The sequence below is a fragment of the Notolabrus celidotus genome, chromosome 3 (assembly GCF_009762535.1).
Source record: "Notolabrus celidotus isolate fNotCel1 chromosome 3, fNotCel1.pri, whole genome shotgun sequence".
Taxonomy (NCBI): domain Eukaryota; kingdom Metazoa; phylum Chordata; class Actinopteri; order Labriformes; family Labridae; genus Notolabrus; species Notolabrus celidotus.
In genome coordinates this window covers 33006989-33034899 of record NC_048274.1, presented here as the reverse complement: position 1 = coordinate 33034899, position 27911 = coordinate 33006989, and the positions used below count along the sequence as shown (strand labels likewise).

Sequence of the window (27911 nt, the reverse complement as noted above, 5' to 3'; positions counted from 1 at the left end):
CAGGCCTTACCTTCGCAAATCAGCAGCTTGTCGTTGTAGATGAAGCCAATGGGGCATTCGCACCTGAAGCTGCCGATCATGTTGATGCACACTCCATTTTCACACACACCTGGGATTTCCCTGCACTCATCAATGTCTAGCATAAGAGGAAGAGACAAGGAAACAGGGTAAGAACAAATTAACTTTCCTCTTCACCTAAACCTCTGAAAAGGAAAATCCTACCAATGACTCGTCCAGTGGTGATGTCGATGTAATATCCTGGTCTCTCACTGCCACACAGGATTGCAAACTCATCTGAGAGGACATGAAGGTAAAAGCTCACTTTCAGTGTCTCAATTTTTCAAACAGGTGTGTTCGAGTTTGTGTGTGTGTGTGTGCATGTGTGTGTGTGACCTTACCAGTGCTGGGCACAGGACACTGTTCACAAGGTCTATTCCAAGCACGACCAATGTTGTAGGAGCAGCAGCACATCTTTTTGGTCATGTTAAAGGTCAGCTCTCCATCACATGTTCTGTTGTCTGAGTAGAAGTTCCTGTAGCAGTAGCTCTTCCTCATGTCTGTATGTTTCATAAAAACACACAGATTGTTAAAATTATCAATGCATGACAGCTACTGCTGATTTCAAGGGTGTGGCATGCAGACTTACCCATGCAGTTGTTCCCGCCATTGACCTGCATGTAATCCACAGGGCAGATACAGGTGTAGTTCCCAATGGTGTTGTAGCACTGGCCTGGGCCGCAGATGCCTGGTCGTTCACACTCATTGATATCTTCACACAGAGGATAGACAAAAAATTACTTTAAAAATATTACAATCCATGCTTTGATGGCCAAGATACCTAAACCCCTCAACAAACACGTTCCTCATCTTTGATTTTTTTTGTCATTTTGACCCAAGTGCATTTAATCATAACATTCAGTTGGACCCTGTATTTGACATCTAGTGTAACATCTAACTGCTTCACTGTTCTTGTTCCAAGCATATTCTTTTATAGTTTGTTTTTATGTGCATGCACTTTTCATCTTGTGTAAACATGCAGCATATCCAGGACCCAAAATGACAACTCCCACAACAACAGCGGAACAGAGGTTTTTAATACCCCTTCTATTCATATCCACTACATTTTGATCCTTCTTATTTTATACATCCTGCCAAACAGCAAATACAAAGCCTGCTGCTTCTAGTCCTGCAAACAGCTGAACTGTTGATTTACTCAGTGTATCTGCAGTCCTGGACTTTGAAGAGCAGACGCCAGCTTTTTGTTCTTTGAGCCAACAAACACTTGTTAATTGAAATGCTACTCACCACGTCATTGTTTAACCCTTATCCCCTTCCCCTCCTCTGGGTTCCTGTTTCTCTTTTGTTAAACACCCTTCTCTTGTATCTCTTTTCTTTAACCATCTTTTATTCCTACATCTCTCTCCCTCCGTCATCTCTGGCCTGTCTACAGGGGACACAGTGTGCTTCCCGGAGGAGAGGGCTGACCACATCAGAGGCTCGCTACTCTGGACACAGTTAGGCGCTCAGCTGTCTCATCCTCCTGACTGAGCTTTGTTGGGTTAGCAACAGATAAAAAATAGAGCAGAGACATATTGAGCTGGAATGAGCTGCAGTGTTGTCTAGGGGACAAAAAGGTTCCATATTTCTTTGTCTTTTTTGCTCCCCCGTGCTTTTTCCTCCCTCTCCATGTGTCCTTGCCGAACAAAGGCATCGACGGCTGGACTCAATTTCCTCCCCACTAAAACGTCCCAGGGCTAAAGCTACAGAGGAATAGGTCACCTGTGTGCTCATGTGTTTGTGAGGCAGCATAGAAATACATGTGTGTGTGTGTGTGTGTGTGTGTGTGTGTGTGTGTGTGTGTGTGTGTGTGTATAAAATACCTTCACAGACTCTGGTATCTGTGTTGAGGGTGTAGCCTCTTGGACATTCACACTGGAAGCTGCCAAAGGTGTTGATACATTGGCCGCCCTGGCACAAGCCTGGCAGCTCTTGGCACTCATTGATGTCTGCCAGAGAGAGAAAGGAAAGACTCAGAGGCATCTTGGGTGGGTGTTTTCTGTTTGTGTGAGAGTTTTAAAGGCTAAGCAGGAGTGTCCACACACAAAAACATGAAGGCATGTTGCTGTCTCACCTTCTAAGATGACTGTGATGGGATTTGGTCTGAAGCCTTCTCCTCCAGGACACAGGGTCTTGTACTCAGCTGTAACACAGAGCACATAATATTAGCCAGCCACATTACACAACACACTAACCACAATCAGAGAGGAGTTTTTGCATGTTTTGACTCGAGACAAGTCACATTCCCATTTGAAACTGTAAGTTTTCTGGTCGTCAGCTCGTTTCCTGTCGCTCTCTTTTGGTTTTTCTGAGCAGCCGTCTCAGATCTCAGACTGATCCACAGAGCCCATGAACCGGACATGACTGCAGCTACTCAGAATTACAAAGCGAAAAGAAAAAGTTTCTGTTTTGGTCATAAGAGCAAGCATTTTCCTGAGCTGAAGCGAGTGAGTCATTCCTTGTAATGTTTTGAACCATCTGTTGGCAATTTCAAGTAAGCACAAATCTGTCTCATCTTTACCAGCAACAACAACAACAACAGCGAAAACACACTCATTGCATGACAAGAGTAGAAAGCTTGAACATCGTCGAGGAACAGCAAACTGACACCTTACCAGTCTGAACTAGCATTGTTGTGTTTTATTTCTTCTGGTCATATGTTTGTCAAACAAATGTTAGTTGAAATAGATAAAACACTGAACCTCTTTGAGGGGCATCAAATAGTAAATTAAGTGACTGGTTGGTTTACATTGCCTCATGGTACAAACAACTAATAGAGGGATGTATCAGTACTGTTGATCAAAGCTGTCAACGATTGGATTACTTAGATAGACCAGATTATTTGATTCAAACTCAGCTTTCAGCAACTGCAGGGTTGGGTTTGTTTGAAAATTGAAACTTAAAGGCAACTCAGAAACAATAACTGAAACACTTTTCTTAATTATTTGACTTTAATACAAATACTATATTGATTTTCTACTATTCTTAAATGCAAACATCTACTGTAAATATTTCAAAAAGTTAATTTCAATAATATTCATTCTAAGTATATTTGGAGTTCTACAATTGGACTGGGAGGAATAGCTGTTGCACATCAAAATAATATTTATTTCTAAATAGTTGTGAAATGTGGATTTTTTTATTCATTTAATCAAAGTAACAATTTAAAAAGCAGCCAATACACACTGTTTCTTCATCATGTCATACCACCTGATACTCATATTGATATCTGCACGTGAATGGAGGATCTGGTTGAGTTTTGGTGTCTGAGGCTTTCTGGTTTTCTTTGTAGTCACGGTAGTGTTGACTATTTGTGTTTGAGCAGGTTTTGGTTTGATATAGGAAAACTGGAAAGCAAAAGTGGCAGAACCAACTAGCTATCATCAGATGAATGTTTATCATATTAGTAATCTCAACAAGGAAATATCTGCATGACTGGTCACAGATGTCGTCTCTAAACTCCAACTCTCCTGTCTAAAGTTTCCAGTCAGTGTGTGAATGATTGATGACCAGCAGACGAAAGAAGAAGTCTTGGCCGAGATTTCCTATATCAGTTATCCAAATATCCACAGGCTCCAGCTCTAAACTATTCTCTGTTATTAGATTGCCTCAAAAGTAGACCAGATACGATGGCGTGCTAATCATACCTATACCAGCACATTTGTTGTAGTAATTAAAATATCAATATCAAGTAAACACAGCATCAAAAGTACAATATTTGTTGACTTTGAGACACATAAATCTTCCCTATGGCTGCCAGGAAGTGTTTTATGTAATCTCAAGGACCTGTATTCAGCAGTGTGTGTCAAGAGTTCATAAACCATGCTATTGAAGTAAAACATACAAACATGTTATAAAATACTCACACACATATGGACACAAAGTCTCAATTTCAATGTGATGACTTACTTGAATTAACAGACGGACATGCTTCACATGGATTTCCCCAGCCCTGACTGAGGGAACAGCAGCAAGACGCTTTAGAAACACCGACTCCGATCTCATTGGAGCAATCCAAGCTCTCTGATGCATCACCACGGTTGCGGACATCCAGGTAGCAGCTTCCAGAACGAGTGTCTGTATACACACATGTACACACGGGTAATACATTTGACATGCGTGTCTTTGCTTCAGATACTGAATCAAACGATTGAAACATCAACGATGTGTGTGTGGAGAACCTGTTAAGTCTCACCTACACAGCCCACCCGTGTGGGGTTGAGTTCAAAGTCTGGTGGACAGTTACAGTGATAGCTTCCGGGGAAGTTTACACACATTCCATTAATACAGATGGTTGGGTCTGCACATTCATTGATATCTGAGAAAGACAGACAAAAAACACTCTTTTTGATGTATTCATTGACATGAGAGATTTCCATGATTGTTTTCATCACTTGCATTGGGAAAAGGAAAAGAAAAGACTTTCACCCCTGGGAGAAGAATACCTTCTGTTACCACATTACTTTAACATTACCTCATATTTTTTTAGTACATCAGGCAGATATTCATTTGAGCCGGCTGGTGCTTTGACTGGTCTTACCTGTACAGTTGCCTCCACTCCGGTCAAGTTCATAACCGATGCCACATTCACATCTAAAAAGCCCTGGGATGTTCTGGCAACGTCCATTGACACAAATGTCAGCAAAAGTACATTCATCTATGTCTGTAAAAGAGAGAGAGAGAGAAAGAGAATGATGAAGATGGTGGATGAGAGCGAGGGGGAGAGAGAGAGGCCCAGCTGTGAGGGATTAGTAGATCATGGGATCATGTTGGAAAATTGGCAGTCAGCAGTAGGAAGTGAAGACCGCTCACCTTTGCTAAAGAATGACAGTTCTGGGGCAAAAAAATGCCCAGACATATCCAGACAGACGCACACATACACCATCAGAGCTGCAGCCAAGGTTATGAAATTGTGCTCTTCCACATCATTACACTCTGCACAAGTCATTACTGTCCAGTCCTGCCTGAGTTGATGCAGGGAGGACTGGACAGGTTATTTCAGGTGTTTGACACATCAGCAAAATGAGGTCAGTCTGCTCATTCCAGTGAATCAAGCAGTGCCTTATCACTGGGAGCATGAATCATGCTCGTCTGCTAGCAGTAATAAATGTGTTCATATTTCAACTCTACAGTAGCTAATATGGGATTTATTCAAGATTCCTTCTCAGTTATTTAGGTCTACACGCAATCTTACCTCATCCTCATGATTTATTCTATCTATATGAAAATAACAGGAAAGTCTGGAACAGGGATTACTGTGGAATTCAAACCCTATTGACCCTTAGTGGCCTTTCAATCTGCACTTAAAAAGCAGAATTGTCTCAATGTGAATTTTAGTGGAGCAGAATTAGAGTTATTTTCACTCAGACAATAACAACGAAAAAATAAAGAACACAATGAAAAAGTACATTCCTGATCAACCATGTGTCTGAGAGTTTAAATTGTTAAGAAAGTTAACTTGTTGCTCATTGCAAGCTAGTGTTTGCTTACTTGCTGTCTACATTAGTCCTGCATACGCAGTGTATACGTATGTGCATAATACATTGGGAAACTAGCAATTGTTAAGCTAGCAGTCTTGGTCTGCAACAAAAACATAAAGAGAGTTTTTACACTGATTTACAGAAATGTCATGCAGGTGTTTACAACAATATTTGTTTGTTTATTCTAATTCTATTCTGTTTTTTACAAAATGTGATGATTTAATCCACCCCCCAACCCCCACTCCAGACACACACAAACCAACCCTCAGCCAAATCTGAAAAGGAAACTAAGCTAAATCCATCATGGTTGACATTCCCTTTGAAATTTCTCACAACTAAAACCACTTAGATTCTTAGAATCCTGTGTTCTTTCCCCATCCAAAACATTGTCTCACAAGTTCCACTTGAAGACAGCATATGTTTGATTTTTTTTCCAAACATGAAAACAAACACTCACCAGACTAACACCAGACCTGTTTGAATCTTTCAACAAAATTAAGAAAGTGGGCTCTACTTCAGAGATGTGGAGCCTGGATGATCAGGAGTCATGCTGTCTTACCTTCGCAGGCTTTGCCATCAGCAGTGGGGATGAAGCCCATGTCACATTCACAGCGGTAGCCTCCAGGTAGGTTAAGACAATGGCCACTCTCACACAGGTTGCTGTTGTCTGCACACTCATCACTGTCTGTAGTTATGATCACATACACAAGTACAGTATGTAAATACAAACTAGTGATCACAGACTGTGTAGTAATACGGGGGTTAAGATAATGATTTGTTTATGTGACCTGAACAGTAGAATCCATCTCCAGAGAAACCTTCCTTGCACGAACAGCGATATGAGCCCATGGTGTTGAGACACTCAGCATTGTTGCTGCACATGTGCGTCCCATTGGAACACTCATCCAGGTCTGAAACACAACAAAGTTTAAAAGCAAGTAGTGCTTCATCCAAATTCTGAGAACAAAAAAAAATACCCTTTTCAACCTCTTAAAACACTTTGACTTCTGTAGCATGTCTGTGGCACTTGCAAATCTACATATTCATTTTCAAAATAGGTCAGTATTTTATAAAAGTGTTTTAATATCTACAGAGGTAAATGGGACATTTCTTGAAACATTTTTTTCCCATGGCATAACAGACTGTTTACAGTACCATGACTTTGTAAGTGGGAATTACTTTTATTGTGCTACTGAGGTTATTGTGGAAGGGTGAAGCATGAGTATGGAAGAATACATTAAAATTATTCTGTGTGCCAGATCCAGATCTGACTCTTTCACAGGCCAATCAGTCTAAAGTATCCAAACATATACAATGGTAGCATTTAAATTTCATACGGTATTATAGAAGACTGAACTATGAGATTCCAGTTCTTCAAGTACCTTCCAAATTATCAATTTGTTTGGTTGTGAATGATGAAGGCTCCTTTACCTACAAGAACTTTTAATTTCTTCCATAATGACGTGCAAATGATAAACAAATACTAAAACAACATACACTGCTACTGTGGACCAATAAGTGATTGCATATACCTGTGCATTTAAGGCCTAAGTCTTACCTGTGCATTTGAGGCCATTGCCAATCCACCCTGGAGCACAGTTACATTTGAAGCTGCCAGCCGTGTTGGTGCACGTGGCATGTCTGTCACAGTTATGAGCTCCGATCTCACACTCATTGATATCTGCCAAAGAGAAAACAAACAAGTAGTCAGGTAAGGAAAAAAGGACATTGCTCTGATGGTCTGCTGATTTGGACCTGCATTCCCTTTCCAGTGGGGTTCTTGGCTTAGTGGAGTGACTTGATGCTTGGTTTGAACTGTATAAAGACAGCAGCAGGAGCAACAGGACTAAGTCTTTCTGGGTCACTGTTCTTATCCACTGGGAGCTGTATTTCAGAGCAGAAGGGATGGAGACATTCTCATGATTTCTGATACTAATAGCCTTCCTGCAGAGGTTTAATGAGCAGACTCAGTCTCTGGATTTTCACTGTGCAAGCGTGTCTGGAGAGCTTTAAAAAACAGCTAAGAGGGAGAACTATATCCCCATGCTAAGGCCTTGTTCTGTCTGCTTCGCCTGAACAAGTATTTCTGAGGTTATTTTAGGCGAAGATTTCCCTCTTCACCTACAGACCCACAGACACTGAATCTCACATATGAGGCTTTTGTAAAAGCCCTCTCTTAATGCTTCTGTTTGGTTTTCTCACCCTCCCAGATGTTAGGTTTGGAAATTCAATCTTTTCCAAATATAATTTCCATAAAAGTGAAGTGGTAATGTGCCAACTCTACAAATAAACATTCCTTCACAAGAAAGACATTATAATTATATCTGGACTCTGCCAATGGGTGAAAGACGTAGGTACTTAGTACATCATGTGGTTGTAAAAATACTTCTCTATATTTGTTTACCTATTGTATGAGGCCCTGTATTCTTGTAAATGAACAATACATATTAGAAACAATTAAAAAGGCTACAATTAAAATGTCCTCTTTACATCCTGCAGGTTGTAACTGGTAAAGAATTAAGCAGCTGGTCGTGATAAGATTCTGTAAATGTGGTTTAGCAGCTCTTGTTCCTGAGGAAGTTCTGGCATGTTCAAGAATGTGGCACAATGGAAAAAGTGTGTATGGGGCTACAACAATGATAGCTGCTAATATGAACCAAAACAATCCCTGCGAAACTCTGATCAACACAACAGCTGTCCCTGAGCCTGGCAACGAATTGTTTCAGCTTTTCTAGAGAGGTTGTACATGTGTGTATGTGGGTGTCCCTGTACATCAAGGGAGGCCATGTTATGAACTCAATCAAGATGTTGGGATTTATCCGCCAATGGGACACACTTCTGTACGTGTGTGTCTGCCTCTGTGAGGGTTGTAATTCAAAGCACTGTCAATTAGAGATTAGTGCTGCTGGTTTACAGTCTTCCTGAGGAGAGGCTATGGTATGTTTACACTACATTTGATGATGGGTTTAATATGAGGGAGAATCCTCGTGGATTACAGACAGAATTAAAGATCATTTCCCCGAAGCCTTTGATGACAGAGAGCACAACACACACACATATACACACATTCTCATGTGGAAATGTAAAATGCAAGCGTGTCAGCGGTCACAGCTGGTGTCAAACAAGAGGCTTGTTTTAACCAGGGCTAATGCTTGACAGATGAAAGACAGACAAAAAGGGATAAAAGAGAATTACACATCTGCCTACCTGGCTGTGTAGCTGTCTCACAGTTTGTTAGACTGCCTGAATGCCTGTCTTTCTGTTTGCCACCTGTCTCACTTCATGTCTAAGACTTTTTCAGACTTCCAGATTTTCCCTTAGATCACATCATTAAACAGACGGCCTGCGTTGTTTGAAAGTGATCTGATTAGATTATTGTGTCCAGACACCACAAACATAAAAGTGGAATCATATTTCAAGACATTTTCAAATGTGGTTAGGATCTGAATTGTAATAACCGTATTTAGTACTTTCTTATTTTGCTGTTGAGACTCTAAAATCAATCTGGATACAATCTGTGGCGGGTAGTCTTAACAAGGCCTTGATGTCGTTACAGTCCTGACAACCTGGACATGTAGCCAAAGCCATGTGCTACAAATAAATGCAGAAAACTGAGAATATTCTAATATCGTCTGCCAATCCGAGCCGTGTCAGGCATATCAGATCTTATTCCATTGCAATTTTAGGCACCCCTTTGGTGAAACAGTAGCAAGAATAGAGAGGAGTTAGTTAGTAAACTAACTATGTAAAGTAAGTTAGCTACACAACTATATCTGAAGTTTGCTAACATTACGTTACTCTAGCAATCACAAGATTCTGCTTAAATATTTTGTTACAGTTGAAGAAGAGAGAAGTCTTTTTAAGTTAGCAAACTTTTTAGAGTAAAATTTTCAAACAACTTAAGTTAAGAGATTGGCTCCTTGGCAAACTTTCTCTGTCATGTTTCCTACAAAATAATATCCACTTTAAGTTTGCTAACATTTTCTAACATTTACTTTAGCCACAAGTAAATGGGGTGCAAGACAGCACTCTAGATACAGGCAGATATGCATCTATACATTTAATTTACTCCGTTTTGCCGTTACTATGAATAACTTGTGGTTGTTTTCTCCAAACCTTGAATCATTTATCTTGAGAAATGTATTATTTGTCATTCAGCTAAGAGAAAATATAAGTCAACAACAATTAACCCTGGTTTCCTCTTAAAAGCTGAGACACTCCCATCCTAGTAAAACTAGAACATCTCCACCCAGTCCTAACTTTCCAAAACACAACTTTAAAAAAGATGCTGAAGTGGTCAAATGAATACTCACACCCTGCCCCTGAATTCTCAAGTGTTGTGTAAAAAAAAGGGAAATAATTCTTGGGGTGGGGGTGTGGGGTTCATCAACAGCTGGATCAGATCTGAGCTGGAGAGCACCACTCACTCATTAACACACACTCACGCAAGGAGATTTAGTCCATGCATACCAATGTGTTGGCATAAGCCATTTTGACCATGACAACCAATTTCTCATGTACTTTCCATACATTGGAGGGGGAGCCGTTCCAAAAAGAGTAGCAGGTTTTGTTCGCTCTATAACAAGACATCCTGCCTGCCAGATAGGAATTAATGTCTTGATTCCCTGGTATTCTCAGGCTGAAATACCAAACCTGTGAATCAGGACCGGCTGCTTTGCTGCAACTCCAGACTTCTCAAAACAAGGAATATACTATGCTGACATTTTAATTGGATTAGCATGAGCAAGAGTGTGTGTGAATGAGTTTGAAGGTCAGACAGACCTGTTTATTTGTGTCTGAAGGAGGATGTGCTGCTCTTGCCCATGTCTCTGAGTCATTCTGATCACAGAGACAAGGCCAGATAAGATCACTGGCCGAAATCTACACTACCCCTCGATTCCCAAACTTTAAAGTGGCCATATAAATCAGACATAACTCTGGCTACATGAGGAGTGAGTCAAAACCAGCATAAGACTCTACAGGCCGGATGAACTTGGTATTTATGTGATTTGGAGCCGTTTCAGGTGATTACGTGCTGCAGAAGTCTTCCAACCATCACGTAATGTTTAAATGACCTTAATGAAAGAGCAACAAAGGCATAAACAAAGGTGCAATGTGATGCTTGCATCTGTCAGAAAATAGTGATCTCACTGCCCCTGCTGTTGTTGCTGCAAGTACATGTGAGTGTGTGTTCTGTGTGTTTTTAAGCGTGTTTCTCATCAAATCAGACAGGAGCCCTTGAATAAGGATGAGTAATGTCAAGAGCTGCTTCTGGTTTTCTCCTATCATCCTCATATTTCTCGCCTTTCTCTTCCCTTAGCTTGTACGCTGTCTTCAACAAAAACTCCTTACACACACATACAACACACACACCCTCATTCACTCACCACTTAATCAATAGCAGTCCTCCGCTGACTCACCGTCCTCTCACTCCCATGCCAGTTTTTCCACTGACAGGATGTTTTGTGTTGTGTTGTGTAGAAATGCTCAAGTGTGTGTTTATTTCTCTCACCTGTGCAGCCTGTAGTGCCCTTGCGGACAGAGTATCCCAGGTCACAGTGACAGATGAAGGATCCCTTAGTGTTCTCACAGTTTCCGCTCAGACAGATGTTTGAGTTCAGCTCACACTCATCCACATCTAGACAGGGAGGGAAGAGAAGAATTTAACAGAAAAAGAGTAAGAATGTTAATCTGCAAAACACAAGTATAAAAAAGAAAAGTTTAAGACTATAAATTACTCTGTATTAGCTGCTGTGGTGGCGGCCTGTCCAACATAATTTGAGATACTGTGATAAACGTAAGCGAGTCACAAAATATCTACATCTTGAATTATAATAAGGCTTTATAATGTTTACCTCAGTAATTACAGCAGTTATTTGAGTATTGTTTGTGCAGATGTGTGTAAGTGCCTTCACATCATGCTGTCAGGTTTATGTTTTCTTCCTTAGTGGAACCAGAGATCTAAATGTCATGCATTCCTCTCTGCACACTCAGACTCACAAAATGTTCACTGTCTTTTAAATCAACAACATTACTTGCTGCTTTCTCACACATAAACTTGTAGATCTGACTCATTAAGTGTAATTCTCATGACTCATAACTTGGAAAACCTTCTTGTTGATTATTTTGTCTTTTCAGTAAATCTCTGAGAGCTGGATCTGCTTAACCGCAGAGCTGCGGAGGCTGAAGCTGCAGAGTTTTATTATTTGAATTGTATAGTTCATCCATTACCCAGGCAGGTCTTCATATCCTCAGATGACATGAAGCCATCAAAGCACAGACACTGGTACGTCCCAGGGGTGTTGGTACACTGGCCTCCGTCACAGATGTCTGGACTCTCCTCACACTCATCGATATCTGGAGAATGAATGCAGAGAGGCAGCAAGGCAAATCAAAAACATGAAATGGGAGACAACAAAGTGTAGAGGACAGATAAATATGTTTAAAACCTTCTAATCCAGATGTTAATGTTGAGGTATAATTTACCGTAAATATTTTTAGGTAGCAACTTGATAGTAGCAGCATAACTTTCGATCCTTTACAGGTCAAAAAATATAAGACTATGTGAGAAATCTGGTGTATATTAACCATAAAACTTAGAATAAAATCCCATCCCAATTAAATGCAGACCCTAAAATAATTTCAAAGCCTGACGCTTGTCCTAAATTAAAGTAGGGTGAGATTATAGATTGAAAATAATAAAAGCCTAGGCTATTAATTTAAGTTTTACGTGACTCGTCTCTACACTCTGAAATCAACAAGGTCAATTCAGGATTCAGAAGTTAACTGCAGCCCTTCATTTGAACAAACTACTCTGAAATTCACCCTGCACTGCTTTAATCTCCGTCTGTATATCTGCATCTGCTAATTAAAGGAGTTGCAGGAGTCAGTGTAGTTACAACACATGAAGTCTATAGTTATGGTTACAAAATTGATACTCTCTAAGCATTAAAAAAACAAGTACATGTTTCTTGATTCACATATGTGCATTATCTAACATGACTTGATAATATTTTGAAGCTAAAGTGGAACGAGGAGGTTAAGAGTTTATCTATCACTTTTCCTCTGCAGACATATCACCGCTCTTGGTGAGCATGTACGGTCAAATCAAAGCAATGACCTAAACCAGATCTCTTTATCTTTCCAACTCTTCAATGTGATGTCTCAGTGTTTTACTTCTGTTGTTTAATATGTAACTTCAACACAAAAACATCCACACACTGTAACACAGGATAACAGGTTAGAGGAAGGGGTGCATATTGAGAGAACTGCAACCAGAGATACAAGAAACAAAGCTACATACCTGTGCAGCTTCTCAGATCTGGCATTAGGGCGTATCCACTGTGGCAGCTGCACTCATAGCTTCCCTCTGAGTTTGTGCAGAAAGTCTCACAGCCACCGTTCTCTATAGTGCACTCGTCGATGTCTGAGAGGCAGAAAGGGTTCATTTATATAATGTACTTTGAGGATTTAACCATCAGGTTGTATCAAGAGAAACAAAAGAAACAGCCATGAAAGAAATTAGTCATGAATATGTTCAGTACACACCGACACAGTCCAGTCTGTCCTCAGTAGATTTGTATCCTGTGTCACAGGTACACTGGTAGCGACCGATCATATTGACACATTGGCCGTTCCTACAGAGCCTGTCACTCAAATCACATTCATTGATATCTGTAAAAAAAAAAAAAAAAAAAAAAAGCAAATGTTACATTTCAAAATACAACATATCAAAATAAAGGTTCAATAAGGATAGCCCAAAGACTGAATGTTCAAAAATGAAATACAAGACAGGATTGAGTGAATGGATGATAGAAGTTGATCTATCTTGATGTTTAAAGTGCCGATAATCATCCAAAGCACCCACTTAAGGCTGGTACTTTAATTATTTTCCCTATCAATAAATCTATTGAGAATGAAAAGTAGAATTCTAAAAAATCCATCCCAATTATACACAACCCCAAAAAACTAGAGTGAGTTCTCTTTAGTTGAATCAACAACCCAACTACCCAGTGACATTCAGTTTAATACTACTGGAAATAAAAACTAAAAAGCAACAACACATGAGCAACTGAAAAACAAGTTTTTGTTTAAGTATCCACACAACTGGTTTTCTTCTTATTCTATAGGTCCTACACCCATACTTCATGGGACCATCAGAGCTCTTAAGGGAGCATAAGGATTGAAATGTCCCCTCTCTTGAGACCAGTGGAGTTCAATGGAGACTAATAATCAGAGTTCATTTAAAAATTGAGACAGATGTTTCGAATCTAATGGTTATAAATGGGCTACTTCAAACTAGCAATCTGACGTCATTGAGCACACTGTGTTACACCCATCTGTATGACATCTGCTCTATAACTAAAGTTAATCATCATTTAAACAGTGTAACTCATTGCCTCACCACAGATAATAAGGACTATTGTCTTAAAGAGGACGAGATGGGCAGAGTTCAGTTAAGTTCTCATTGTTTTTATTTCTCTGGGTGGTAATAAAGAAAATAAATGAGCTTAGGGGCAGTGACTGAGAATTAGGTCATGGACTGAAACCTTGACACACAGCATTAGGTCATTGGAGTGACACCCAGCGATTAATGAATGATCAGCCAAATGCTAGAAACTGCATATGAAGAGGTTTGAAACCATAAGAAGTAGAAGAAAGTAAAGCTTTTTATTTTTCTTGTAGAACGAGCGTCCTGTCTCTAATTCTTCAGTCGAGTAGCTCAAGGAATAAAAATAGGAAAAAACTACTGATAACTGCCTTACTGGAGTATCTGATTATTTTTTAGCACAAGAGCCTTCATTTGGACATTTTACAGAAATGGTGAAAAGAATTGCTTATTTAAAATAGGACGGCCGTATTTTTGTCATTGATCCAATGATGATAGGACATACAAAATACTTTTGTACTAAAGGAACAAATGTGGTTTATAAGCACAAGAAGCTATACAACCACACATTAAAAATGTATTTAGGTCTTTATTTTAACATTTTAAAAGTGTATTTAAAAGCTCTTTTGCTACAATGTTATAAAAATCTAAACTTGACATCTCCTCTTTTGAAATAATTTTCTTTTGCCTTCATCATGATAAGACCCAAATGGACCCTTCGCCTTGCATACATGTCAACATACATGAAGACACACACATGGTCCTGAGGTCTTACCGACCAATGTATAACAGAACATATATCACTTACATTAACAGCCCTGACTCTGACACTTTCACCCCTAAACAGCCCCACAAAGCCCACACACAGGCAGATGGAGTGGGGGGATCCAAAACACCGTTGTCTTTCAACCTGTCTGTGCTGTGACAACGTCTCCACTTTCTGCTAGTCTTTTCACCCTGAGTGTCTTTCTCCCATCTCCAAAGAAAATAAAGCTGAGACTTTACTGTGGTTCACACGTTTCCCAGAGTAAGATGAAAAGTAGGGAGGAGAAAAAAAATTCAGAGAGGAAGAGTCTGTCTGATTCTCCTCTGATGACCAACTCACTCACCTAGACAGGCCGTCCGATCAGGTGCAATCTCGTGTCCTTCAGGGCAAATGCACTGGAAGCTGCCCTCTGTGTTTTCACATTCGCCTCCATGGCACAGCAAAGGGTTCCTCTCACACTCATCAATGTCTGAAGGTAGGAGAAAGCACATATGTTAAGTGCAGACACAGGTACAGATATTTAGTGTTAGAGTCCTTGCTCTGGAGATATGTAATTGGCCTCTTGTGTATTTTCATTTCCAGTTGATAAACTAAATTTGTGTTTCTACTTTTAATGCAAGCTTCAGTCAGCTATGGCACAGCTGAGGGTCAAGATTCCACTCTGTTAAACTGTAATTGAACTAATGAGTCTCCAAAATTAAGTTAGCTTGTGGGGAAGGTATTCACGGATTGTTTCCTTGTAAAAACACAACTAATTGCATGGTATAAAAGCAACAAACAGCTCTCTAAAAACAATTTTAGTGAGACAAGTACTTTTATAATTGTTTAATATTTTGTTGACCTACTAGTGAGGTCAGTCCAAGCAGCTTATGATTGCTGTCCAGTTCACGTTATTTCCACCACCAGTTGCTTTTAAACCTCAGCATGCGAGTAAATTTGTCTCGCCAATTTTGGCCTCATGGCAGCTTCAGGCCAACAAAAGTATTGAGACTCCCCATTTTGTAGGTATGATTTCTCCCAAGAATTTAATCAAGCAGCGTCGAAAAGCAGCCCAGAACAGAAATAGAGCATCAAGTATTTTCCCAGATGGCGGAACATTAAGAGTTTTAGCTACATATAAAAAATGTCATCGATGATTGTGTCTCCCTCGCATGCAGTTTGAAAATGTAATAAAGAGCAATTATCTTTAAGACTCTATGGTGCAGTTATGCAGAGCGATTGTGACAGCACCTGGGCTTCATAGAGTGGACCCTTTCAACAGCTCAAAGGGGTTACATAAAGTCTGTTTGATTCTTCTTCTCTCTAAAAAAAACACCCACACATATACAAACCCACACAGCCTGAAAATTTCAGATGACATCAGCCGTCTAAACAGAGAGTTCCAAGTCTGGCATGTTCGCCTAAGCACCTCATCCAGATCTTACGGCCCAAGAGGGAGCGTAGAGTAGATGGCTGGGTTGTGATGGGGACTTGAGTAGAGTGGCAGGCTTTCCCTAAGTTTTATAGGTTGGCATTGCTCTCTGCTTTCAGATGATGCCACTTTAACAGGGTGTGCTTGAGAATCTTTAAGGAGATCAAGTTTCTAATTTACGTCCTTAAAGACGTATGGTTTCATACAAGAGAGCGCTACATTTGCATGTAACTGTACCAAATCATCTCAAGCTGAAGAAGACAATTTATGCATGTGTTTTTGCAGAATATGCAAGAGTTGGTTTGTGAGAGTTGGTCATTTACCCATGCAGTTTTTCATCATCATGAAGCCACTTTCATAGCCTTCGAAGCACTCGCATTCAAAATCTCCAGGTGTGTTGACACATCTGCCCTGTCCACACAGGTCAGGAGAGATGCGGCACTCATCGATGTCTGTAAGAGAGAAATACAACAAAACTTAGGAGTAAAAAAAATTGCAGAGAAAATCATCTGAGAGCTCCCTTTGTTAATTTAAGCTTACATATATAAAAGCTATGACAGTGACAGTGACTAGTAGTCATAGAAATGAAGTTATCCTATATGAATGTTAGACAAACAGAGAATAAAAGCACAACATATTCCTCCAAAAGTAACAACATAAAAGAAAGGCTATAAAACCAGATAAAGAGCTGAATTAAAGCATGGTTTATGCAGACTTAGCTCTTCAAACAGAATCTTCTAAAATCTAAAGCTCAAGGCCTGATCCCCTTTGAATTTAATCCCCATTTTGGAACACTTAGCAAGAAAGACTTTGGGCTGGGCTCTCACTCATGTGGGGTTAAAAGGTCCTAGATATCATTTACTTACTAAGAGCCTATAAATTATTTTAGGATAAAGCCATGGCACTGGCATTTAGAACCAAAATGACGTGTGCACATTTAAGCAGAAGAGTAATGCAGCTAACCAGACTGCAGGGACCAGGTCCAACAGGTCCAAAGCAGCCAGACTGCCATTAGACTGAATGAGCTAGACTGAATGAGCTGAACATAGGCAACAGCTTTACACCACTTTACTGTAATCAGTGTTGGCAGGGGGATGCAGAAAGGGGACTGAGGAAGAATAGTAGACTTGTAAGGACACAATGGAGCTTGGAGATATTTTTATAGCCGATGTTGAGCAAACATTGTAGCCTACAATAGCAGCTATGAGGATACAGGCTCTCACAACTGATGCCTTAAGAATGAACCTTTGTAGTCATTTAACAAACTATTTTCATTCTATTGAACTTGAAAGTTCTCATTAGGTAGACTGCCTGCAACAGTTTTTACGATCAATAATGCATTTGCTGTTAACCCGTGAAGCATCAAATTGTTTCTGATTCATTTCTTCATAAGCTTATTGATTGAGATATTAAAAGGGGAAATTGCTACAGCAGTACTCACCGGTGCAATTCCTCTCATCAGAGTCCAGGGCATAGCCGTTATCACAGCGACAACGGAAGCTCCCGATGGTGTTTCTACATCTTCCGTTTGAGCACAGACTGTTTATCATCCTGCATTCATTAATATCTGAAATACAGAGCAGAAACACAGGTGAAAATCCACTCAGGAAACAACAGAGGGAGTTTATTCAGTCAGTGGAGGTTACTGTACCTTTAAGGAAAGGTCTGCCATTGATGAAGTCGCCTCTGTGTGAGAAACCTGGGCCTCGCGGGCAGAGCTGGGTATAGTCTGGAGTTCCCTTCTCTGGACATTCGTCACACTCTGGACCCCAGGCTACACCCACTGAGCAGCAGCAGGCATCCACGCGGTGCTTCCCTGAGATGGGAGTCCCACAGCGCTCATCCTCATGGGTGAGGTAACACTGCTCTGTACGCAGGTCTGGAAACCACAGGAACATAATTCAAATGTTTAATATTGGTTCATAAAATGGTTTGTTTTGACCAGGCAGAGAAATCTCCAGCATACAAGAAATTTGAACATCGAGGTGACTTGCTGTACTCACCGATGCACGTCCTGCCACTGACATCAACAGTCATTCCAGGAGGGCACTGGCAGAAGAAGGAGCCTGGTGTGTTGATGCACTTTCCATTGATACATACTCCAGGAAACACTTGACACTCATCCACATCTGACAGTCACCAGAGAAAAACCAGAGCAGCATTAACAACAGCTTCAGTGTTTCATATTTAACACAAGTCTGAATTTCTGTGTTTACATGGAATCAAGGCAGACGTTACCTTCACAGTTATTTCCTTTTACTCGAGCAAAACCTTTGCCACAGATTGGATCTGACAATGGACAGAGCACACAATACAATGTTAGTCATTGCAGTTGTGTGATAAAATTAGAGACTGTAATTTGCAAAATGGTGCACTATGATAATCTCACCTTTTTCACATCTAGCACACGGACTGTTCCAGGCCTCTCCCAGTGTGGCACAGCAGTGTGACTTCAGTGTGGCTCCATTGATGTTGACCTCACAGCGATTATTGACTATCTTGAGCCAGCAGGTGCTCTTTTTTGTCTCTGTTTAATGACACAAGCCTCACTTTATCCAGTAATGTAGCATGAGATAGCGTGTGTTGCCACGTGTTATATCAAGCAATTTAGTTAATCTCCAAAAATAAAGAGAGCTCTGTTTGAGTCCATTTCGTCCTGGACTTCATAATTTATTCAAGATGTATTTATTTAAAAGTCACTAGCTTAGTTTCTTCATTTCATTCAAGTGATTCACATCTTAGTGATATTTTGCCTGGAAACAAAAAACCTCTTGCACTTGTATTTATGGGAAACTCCTCAAGAACAACCATCATCAGGTTATGTCACAGATTTATGGGGGTGACCACCTTTGCTTCATTAATTAAAAACTAATTCAAATTGAAGGAAATATAAACATGGCATCATAGGCTTGTAATTCAAATAGACAGAAATCATTTGTCCAAACAGTCAAAAAGAGGCTAAATTGCCACTCACTCATTCCCAACAGCCAACATCAATATTTTCTAATCATCAAATATCAAACAGAAGCTGGAAGAAAACTTGAAATATGACTTTTCGTGTCTGTTTCAAGGCGCTAGGCTATGTTTTGTAATGGGTAGAGTGATGGTATTACATTTATGCCAATTCTTGGACATTGTTTAACGTATTTCAAGCAGCATGTTTAGATTGACTAAAAATGTAAAAATGTTTTTTCTCATCAAAATGTATTTCTATATATTTAGTTTTAAATAATTGCTTAACTAAATCAGGACTTTTGAATTTGGAACATTTCTTTTTATGATTTTTCTCTTTGATAACAAAATATTTAGACAATTTAATAACTGTTTTGGTTACAGTTTAATACAACAATGACATATTCTCACTTACCTATACAGTCCAGCCCAGTGCTGTCCAGTGTACTGCCAATTGAACACAAGCACACAAAGGACCCTTTGCTGTTCTTACAGTCTCCATTAATACACGGGTTAGACTCACATTCATCCACATCTGTAGGAGACAAAAAGATACATTTTTTAAATCAAACTGCCCATCCTTCATCATTCAAATAAAGCAGACATGCAGTGGTGAAATGTGAAACAGAATGAGGGAGTTTCTGACCCTCGCAGACGTCTGTCTCAGGATCAAAGCGGTATCCTGTGGGACACTGACAGGTGAAACTGCCAGGTGTGTTCCTGCACAGACCATTGTCACACAGCAGCCTGTTCATCAGACACTCATCAATATCTGAGGAAAAAACAGAGATATGATGAATTTCCCCAAGCTAGCTATTAAAATGATGACAGTACAAGAAGATATTATATTTCAGTTGACCTACCAACACAGTTTTTGCCTGTCAGGTCCACCTCAAAGCCTTCATTGCAGGTGCATTTAAATGTCCTCAACATATTTTCACACACCCCGTTCTGGCAGATGTCAGGGTCGAGGGCACACTCGTTTATATCTGAGAAGACACAGAAGGAAGGAAATGGTCTTTCAGAAATAAACACTTTACATTTATTTGTCTATGTTAGTTTTTGCAAGACGTTCATTGTGATATAAAAAATAAAATAAAATAATGAGTTTGCTTCTTTTACCTCTTCCATCGCCAGTTGTGCCACCACCATTGGGGCACAGAGCCAGGAACTCAGCTGCAACGAGACACATAAAAACACAGTTTGGTTGATAAGAAGAAAAGCAGTGTTTAAGAAATCCCATTCACCAAAATCCAAGAAATTTTAAGGGGAATCATTTAATAGCATGTCATTATCTATTTCCATGCTTTCTCATTTAGGCTTTTTGTAAACCACCTCGTTAATGTGGCTCTGACGTCTTTTGATACAGAAACTTTAATTGGCAGGGCTAATGAGAAAGACTGGATGCTGTGTGTGTGAGTGCAACGTGTGACTGTGGAGGCTCTCAATGTCTCCTGGTGTCTGTCAAATAATTAAGCTTGAATGCTTCACTGCTGTTTTGTCACATTTAAATCAGAACTGTTATTTTAGAGCTTTCAAATCACTTGGTGTTGTCATCTTAATTTGGCAGGTGTGTTGTGAATAAAAAAAAATTGTGTGTGTGTGTGTGTGTGTGTGTGTGTGTGTGTGTGTGTGTGTGTGTGTGTGTGTGTGTGTGTGTGTGTGTGTGTGTGTGTGTGTGTGTGTGTGTGTGTCTGTGTTACAGATTGGTTGCGCCATATGTATAAGCAGGGTGGAGTGATTTGAATATCCGTACCAGAGCTTTGTGGTGGGCAGGGTTGGCAGGGCTCCCCATAGGCATACTCTGTGCTGGCGCAGCAGCACTCTGATTTGGTCACAGCTCCAAATAAAGGCCTAACACACTGCCCTCGCTTGTAGCCACCATAACAAGAGCTGCGCATATGTGTGTCTGTTTTGGGAAAAATAAGACAGACAGAGTTTGTGAAGAAACCCAGATGAAGCAAAGAGATCTTGAGAGAGGGTAGATATGGAGCTAAGAGAGAGGAAAGAGAGGCAAGAGTCCATAGCTCCAATAAACAACAATACTGGCAAAACAAACTGCTGTTCTCTCTCCATAATATCCTGGGATTTGAGGCATTCTCCTGCGCTGATATCATCCTCAGGAAAACTCACCCAGACTGCACAACAGCATTTCAACACTTCCCACACAATGCACAAAGAAATGTCATTTACGGGTATACAGGAATGTTGCAAATAAAGACATAAACAGATCTGCTGTCTAAGTGCCAGTCCAGGAGATTGAAAGCAGGAAAACATTTATCAATACTGATCAAAACATGCTGACTAATGAACGTGAGCATGTGTTTGAAACAGGTAAACAGGATGAGATGTTTGTGATAAAGTGTCATTTTGTCACTTTCAGTTTAGCTCATTTTCTCACTGGACTGGAAAATATTTGTGCTGAGGTTCTAGTTAAACAAACAGACAGCTGTAAGATTAAATCTTGCAAATTGGGACAAACAATTTGAAGAAAGCTTTGTCTGATCAGAGAAGTCATTCTAAACCAAAGCATGTGTGCTTGTAGGAGTCAGCTGAAAGTACCAGTTCATTCCCAAAGCAGTAAATTACATTTTTAACACACACATTTTATAGGATAGAGCTGGAAACATTGACTTTCAGTAAGGTTTAGTTTTAGAAACCAAAACCATTAAGAAAAATTGCAGCTCCAGGGACACACAAGCACAGAAAGAGAGGATGTGAAAATTACTACAAGTAACTTATGTAGCAAAGCAATGAATGACTTTCTAGAGAGGTAGCTAAATGAAGATGTCAGCACATTCCTGGACATAAACATATACTCACCAACACAGACCCGTCCATCCAAGCCAACAGCCATCCCGGACATACACTCACAGCGGAAGGATCCCTCTGTGTTGACGCAGTGCCCGTTCATACACATGCCTTGAGTCTCACACTCATCAATATCTACAAAGAGATGGAGCAAAATTACTAAATCATTAATTTCTCTTCTTCAAATGATTAGTCAGACACTAAGGTCAATTATAGGAAAAGTTTTTCCTGTTGGAATTTTTGTGACTAAGTGTCAGGGACTCAATTCACTGAAAATGCAACAAACACTGCTGGTGCCTTCCACTTTTATTACCTCTACTAAGAAAACGTTTTTTACTCACCCTAACCCTCTACGTTAATTACAATGAGTGTAAACAGTAATAGGACATGAACGCATTCAGTGTTTATGTTCTGTGTGGGTGTGTTGGCTAGCAGACAGAGTGCAGATAGGGATGAAGAGGCCCCAGGGCCCCTTTTAGACAACACATTCATCAGCAACTGCATACATCGCCACACTTCACCCACACCCTGCTCTCCAACTTATCTATTCTGCTCTGACTAAACCAGGTCCATATCTGTGAGATCAAATGCGTGTGTTCTTTCAGGACATTTAGTGGGTTCATGGCTTAAACATTACATTCATTTTAACAAAGCTGATAATGCTACAGGTGGTTTAAGCTCTTTACACTTAAAAGAAGGATACCTTTTGAAACATGTTTTAGGTAAAGACAAAATCTTTTCTCTCTTTGTAGACAACTAGTTCGGAAGGCTGTCTGCTTGAATTTAAAAAGGCGGGCCCCCATCTATCTACATGTTTAGCTAGCCTGCCAGGATGCTGAGGAATTTTTCCAAGGTTTTCAAGGGGATTTTGGGCTCTTTTGTTAATACTTATATAACAGAAAACAATTGACTCAAAGTATATTCTGGTGCTGTAGATTCATAATTTGTAGTCTTACACTCCCCGGGCTTTCTGAGAAACTCACCTACACACATGCGTCCACTGGTGTCCAGCAGGTATCCTGGTTTACAGATGCACTTGAAGCTTCCATCTTCATTGATACACAGGCCATTGAGGCACATGTTCCTGATCAGACACTCGTCCTGGTCTGTAATTGAACACAGAAAGTGCACAATGTGAAGAGATTCAGTGGTCAAGACAAGATCAGATAAAACAACCCTTTACTGATCCCACAACGGGGAAGTTTTCTGTGTTATTAGCACCAAAGAAACAAAAAAGCAGCACACTGTGCACAATATAATAGCTAGGTAAGGCACATGCTAGTGGTTTTTAATGGTTTAGTCCAAAAACATCAAATTTAACACATTTTTCTTCTATGATGGCGTTAACAATAAGATTGTCATAGAGCTTGATTAACTATTTTAAGTCATACTTCTGAGTTGAACAATTGTTTGAGTAAAGACAACTTTTAAAGCCTTCCTCTGTACATTTAAGGACAGCACCATTTTAGAAGTGCTTGTTAAACACCAACTTCAATGGTGAACAATAAATGCTGTCAGAAAATCAATTCCAGAAGACTAACAATGACAGAAAATCACATAAATCAGGGACTTTGTGGGAAAATGTTGTTCTTAAGTTTCCCTCTCATTAATTTTGGAATCTGAAACATTCCTGAGTATAAAAACTGTATTCCCATGTGTTATTATTATACTGTGACAAGAGAAAACACAAGAATAAGCTCCAACAAAACTAGTGTTTGTAGAGATTTGAAGCAGCCAACTTTGGTAGGCTTGGTCCAAAGCTATATCAATGCATCAACACCAACCAAAACAATAGGGAAACAGCAAATCTTCAGATGGACTTTCCTTGAGGGCATATTTAATAATGCACTAACGAGTTTTCAATGATCAGTGACAGGAAGAAAATGAGAGCTAGAGATGTTTAATCTCATGCTCTTTTCTTTCCTCAACTGCTGGACAATCATTGCTTGTGAATGTCAGATTGTCACTTTCTGAAAGTACAGAAATGGATTGATAAAAGTGTGTTGTGATAAACCACCTATCCAAAGCAAATAAAACAAACGTGCATGTTTTCAATTCTTTAATAAAAGAATGGAAATACTGTATATGCACACCTACAAGGAGAGGAGTAGGGCGTAAATATTACCAACATTGGGGCCTTTGGAAAAAAGTAATAAAAACATACTTATTTTGCGCTAAATGGGGTGAAACACACAAAACCACCAGCATGACTACTTAAAATTATGTCTATGACGGCATACTCCTTCAACAAGCATTTGTATGAAATCACCACCTCCAAGAGATCCACAGTCCATTAAACATAAACATTACACATGCTGACATTATGATGGAAAACTCCTCTTGAAAAATGTCTCTTCTCTATAAAAGTAGAACTTGACAAACCTTGACAGTTTTTGCCATCGGATGAAATCTCAAAACCAGCATTGCAGACGCAGTGGAAGCTGCCTTCAGTGTTCACACAGCGGCCGTTGTTGCAGATACGGCCATTGGCCACACACTCATCCAGATCTAGTCGAAATAAACAGAAAGCTCAGTAAACACATACATCTTCTCTAAGTGTGTGTGTGTGTGTGTGTGTGTGTGTGTGAGAGAGAGTGTATGAGTGTGTATGTGTAACCTCGGCACTCTGTCCTGGTTGAAGTTGTCTGGAATCCAGGAGGGCACTGACAGATGTAAGAGCCAGGCGTGTTCACACACTCTCCATGTGCACAAGGGGTTCTCTCACATTCATCATCGTCTGGGATAAGACACATAAAGCTTTCAACTTTCTTCGCCCACAATTTCCTCTATTAAAGTGCTGTAGAAACTTTTCCCTCACTCTGTTAGAAACTTACCGATGCATTCTCCACGCCCATCCAACCTGAAGCCCATGTGGCACTCACAGCGGTATCCAACACCCGGCATGGGGATACACCTGCCATTCAGGCAGAGGTTGCGGTAGGCCTGGCACATGTTGGTGATGTTCTGGGTTTGGATGATGATGGGACCTAACAGAAACATTTCCACACATATATAATTAATAGGTCACAAGTTGCTTTTATGAAAAATATTTTGTTTAAGTCTTTGCTCAACTGAAAAAAGATATTCTGAAACAAAATATAAAGTAGTTAAGAGAACATATCATTGCAACTGCCCAAAAAAAGCAGAATGGCATTTCAAAAGCATTGCCAATCACACTTCACATAGTGAACCTACCGTTATAGACAGTGGGATAAAAACAGCACATAGTTATTTGAATTTCCAGAGAAGAATCATCCAGATTTCTTTAGTTTCGTAGTAATGTTGTTGCAAGACATTTTGAAAATGGCCAATTTACCACTAGACATGGTCTAGTCTGCAAATATGCAAGACTGTTTTCTTTCAGATAGGAGGTTTCCTGCACATGAGCTTTGGATATATCAGTGGCCTCACACAGATGAACTAAGGAGCCCTTCATCAGTGAACAACAAAGACTAAGTCAAAGTTTTCTATCATTAACAACTAGCTTGTTAGCTGGAGGGTGTGGGCTGTTGGGATTGCGCAAAACTGCAATTTTAAGCATGGAAACCTAAAACCAGTGGAAAGTCAAGAACTGCTGATCCACTGAGTCACACCAGGAAGTATGACTTATTGACAACTTTAGAGAAATAATTTATGAGTGTAAACATGCAACAACACAGAAAATAGAAGCAAACCTGATGGAGGCTGTATAGGTAGTTGTGGAAATTGTGGATACTGTGGGTATTGGCCTGGAACCTGACCAGGTCCAGGTCCATGTCCAGGACCCTGGCCTGGAACCTGCATGGGAATCTGACCGGGAACCACAGGATACTGGCCGGGGCCATGCCCAGGAGTCTGACCTGGATATGGAACTGGGTAAATGCCAGGAAGGTCGGGACTTCCTGGGACACGACCAGGTACCAACCCTCCACCATTCCCATCAGGTATCTGGCTGCACAGTTTCTGGTACTCTTCTGAAATGAGCACATGGGAAAACCAACAGGAGGTAAGCCCTATGTCGAAACCCAGATATACATACTATATGAGAATGAGACATTAAAAACCACATGATGGCGTGGGCCCCACCTGTTCCACGGATGGGGCACATTTCAGGAGTTGACCCATCAGACCAGCAGCGTCCACTATCACAGCAGCATTGCATTTTGGTCAACAGCTGTGAGTTTTGGTTGGCGCAGCGCCCATTCAGCAGGCTAGCATAGCAATACCCACCACGAGCATCTGTGGGAAACAACACGGCATGACGTCAGTTAAGTTGACCCTTTTGTTTAGAATATGGCATGTGTTGTCTGCATGTTGAGCCAATTGGCAGGAGTACAATCAGAAAGTAGTCCTCATAGCTTCATATTTTCCATCATTTGAAAGATGGAAGCCACTTCAAACAGTCATTACTTCCTATTTATGAGAACCTTTCCTGCATCCTGCAGTTTCTGGCACTGAGCTCTAGCATGACTAACACTCAGGTTCCCTGTTAACATAAATATATCATGTCTTGTTTCACACCAAGCCCATCCAGAATGGAGGAACTGACAGGCCTCAGTGCTGATTTCTTGGTTAAGCTCCACAAGATGTCAGGGAAGCATAGAGTTGGTTGGAGGACTATCAGTCAAGCCCTTGAGGTTTTAATGCTCTCATGTTGTTGAATGAAAAACTGGCTGGATCGTTATGTGCAACAGTTATTTGGAGCAAAAGACACAGACATTCTTTCCTCACAAACATCCTCTCCTGGGGGGTCACGTGGCTGTGTGCTTGCATATGTTGGTGTATGAATATACTGTATGTGTGTACACATGCATGAGTGAGGATGTGCCTGTTTATTTAGTGTTCTTTACTATTCTGACCCAAATTCCTCCATGGTCTGTTTTGGGTCAAGCTGAGCTGAACTTGCAAGCTGCACAGGCATTTCTGGTGACCGTTTGTGGGTCTGAGTTTGAGTCTGCAAATATATACACTGTTATCAACTCCCCAGGATGTGGAGTGCTCAACAACACACACACACTTCACTCTTCACCCTGATTGCAAAAACAATGAACACTTCATTTTTCCAACTGCGTTGTAAAAATTGTCACTTGCGCTTGAAAAGTTAACTCTACTCCTCACATCAAGTTCTCTAAGTTTAAAGAGAGTGTAGCTCATTATTGTGGAAACAGGCAAGTGACTACTGACCTAAATTCTACCAGCTGGAACGCTGGAAACAGTTCTTCCTGCTGTCAGTGCCAGGCACAAAGAAAGACGAACCAAAATGGGGTGGAAAAAGGAAAGAGAATGTGCTCGACTGATTTGTGTCATATTTTATCTCTGCTAGAAACAATTACCCAAAACAAGTACGAGGGCGTCCAAGGGGGTGTTTGATAGCAAATGTGTATGAGTACTCACCTATGCATCTGGATCCATCCACAGAGGGGTAATACCCCTGGGGACACTTGCAGAAGTAGCTGCCAACAGTATTAGAGCATTCACCTACGCCACAGAGACCAGGAATGTTCGAACACTCATCCAGATCTACACAAGAAGAAAGGAGAAAGACTTAGAGAAACATACAAAAAGTACTTTGTGTTTGTTTTTTCTTTGTTTTTTCTTTGTTGCCTCAAAGTGCTAATTAATCATAAGTGTTGATGAAAGGACCGTTAGTCTGAAAACACAACTTCAACTGTGAGTTTCTAAAAGAACCAGAGCACATGTTGGCAATGATGATGGAAAAAAAAGCATTGTCACAGGATATTGAATCAGGGGCCTCTGTTGTTGCTCTTCTGTTAGCACGGTTAAGTGAAAATCATCATGCACAAGCCTGTTCAGAAACTCACTGTAACCCATACCCATTTAAAAAGTAGTTTATAAAGTCCAGAACTTTTCCTGCAATTATTTCTGGGCATAAAATAGCACATTTTTTACTCTGCAAATGGGTGCCACAAAACCCTGCTCGGTCTGAGTTTTAACTTGGTCTGGAAACTGTCATATTCGTGTCTTAATGAGCAGATATTTTTCATAGAATAGCTCTTGGTCTTTATATGTGGTAGAACAGACGTGTTGCAGTGAGAAGGAATTTAT

The 27911-nt window shown here is 40.3% G+C and overlaps 1 protein-coding gene across 1 annotated transcript in view; it reads right to left on the bottom strand.

The window, feature by feature from the left end:
- Positions 1-27911, bottom strand: part of fbn1 (fibrillin 1) — a 66689-nt gene that overhangs the window by 16263 nt on the left and 22515 nt on the right. Inside the window, exons 11-46 of the mRNA XM_034679952.1 lie at positions 27240-27365; positions 25932-26084; positions 25541-25819; positions 24701-24853; positions 24484-24603; positions 24249-24374; positions 22850-22972; positions 21879-22001; positions 20812-20964; positions 20178-20231; positions 19919-20044; positions 19702-19827; positions 19471-19590; positions 18493-18630; positions 18342-18392; positions 18107-18232; positions 17755-17982; positions 17545-17670; positions 16427-16555; positions 15036-15161; positions 13086-13211; positions 12841-12963; positions 11769-11894; positions 11050-11175; positions 7096-7218; positions 6326-6448; positions 6097-6222; positions 4598-4720; positions 4253-4375; positions 3967-4134; positions 2132-2200; positions 1881-2006; positions 647-769; positions 399-557; positions 223-294; positions 11-136 (exon numbers count right to left, since the gene is read on the bottom strand). Coding sequence (XP_034535843.1) covers positions 11-136; positions 223-294; positions 399-557; positions 647-769; positions 1881-2006; positions 2132-2200; positions 3967-4134; positions 4253-4375; positions 4598-4720; positions 6097-6222; positions 6326-6448; positions 7096-7218; positions 11050-11175; positions 11769-11894; positions 12841-12963; positions 13086-13211; positions 15036-15161; positions 16427-16555; positions 17545-17670; positions 17755-17982; positions 18107-18232; positions 18342-18392; positions 18493-18630; positions 19471-19590; positions 19702-19827; positions 19919-20044; positions 20178-20231; positions 20812-20964; positions 21879-22001; positions 22850-22972; positions 24249-24374; positions 24484-24603; positions 24701-24853; positions 25541-25819; positions 25932-26084; positions 27240-27365 — 4668 coding nt within the window. The remainder of the gene's footprint in view (positions 1-10; positions 137-222; positions 295-398; positions 558-646; positions 770-1880; positions 2007-2131; positions 2201-3966; positions 4135-4252; positions 4376-4597; positions 4721-6096; positions 6223-6325; positions 6449-7095; positions 7219-11049; positions 11176-11768; positions 11895-12840; positions 12964-13085; positions 13212-15035; positions 15162-16426; positions 16556-17544; positions 17671-17754; positions 17983-18106; positions 18233-18341; positions 18393-18492; positions 18631-19470; positions 19591-19701; positions 19828-19918; positions 20045-20177; positions 20232-20811; positions 20965-21878; positions 22002-22849; positions 22973-24248; positions 24375-24483; positions 24604-24700; positions 24854-25540; positions 25820-25931; positions 26085-27239; positions 27366-27911) is intronic.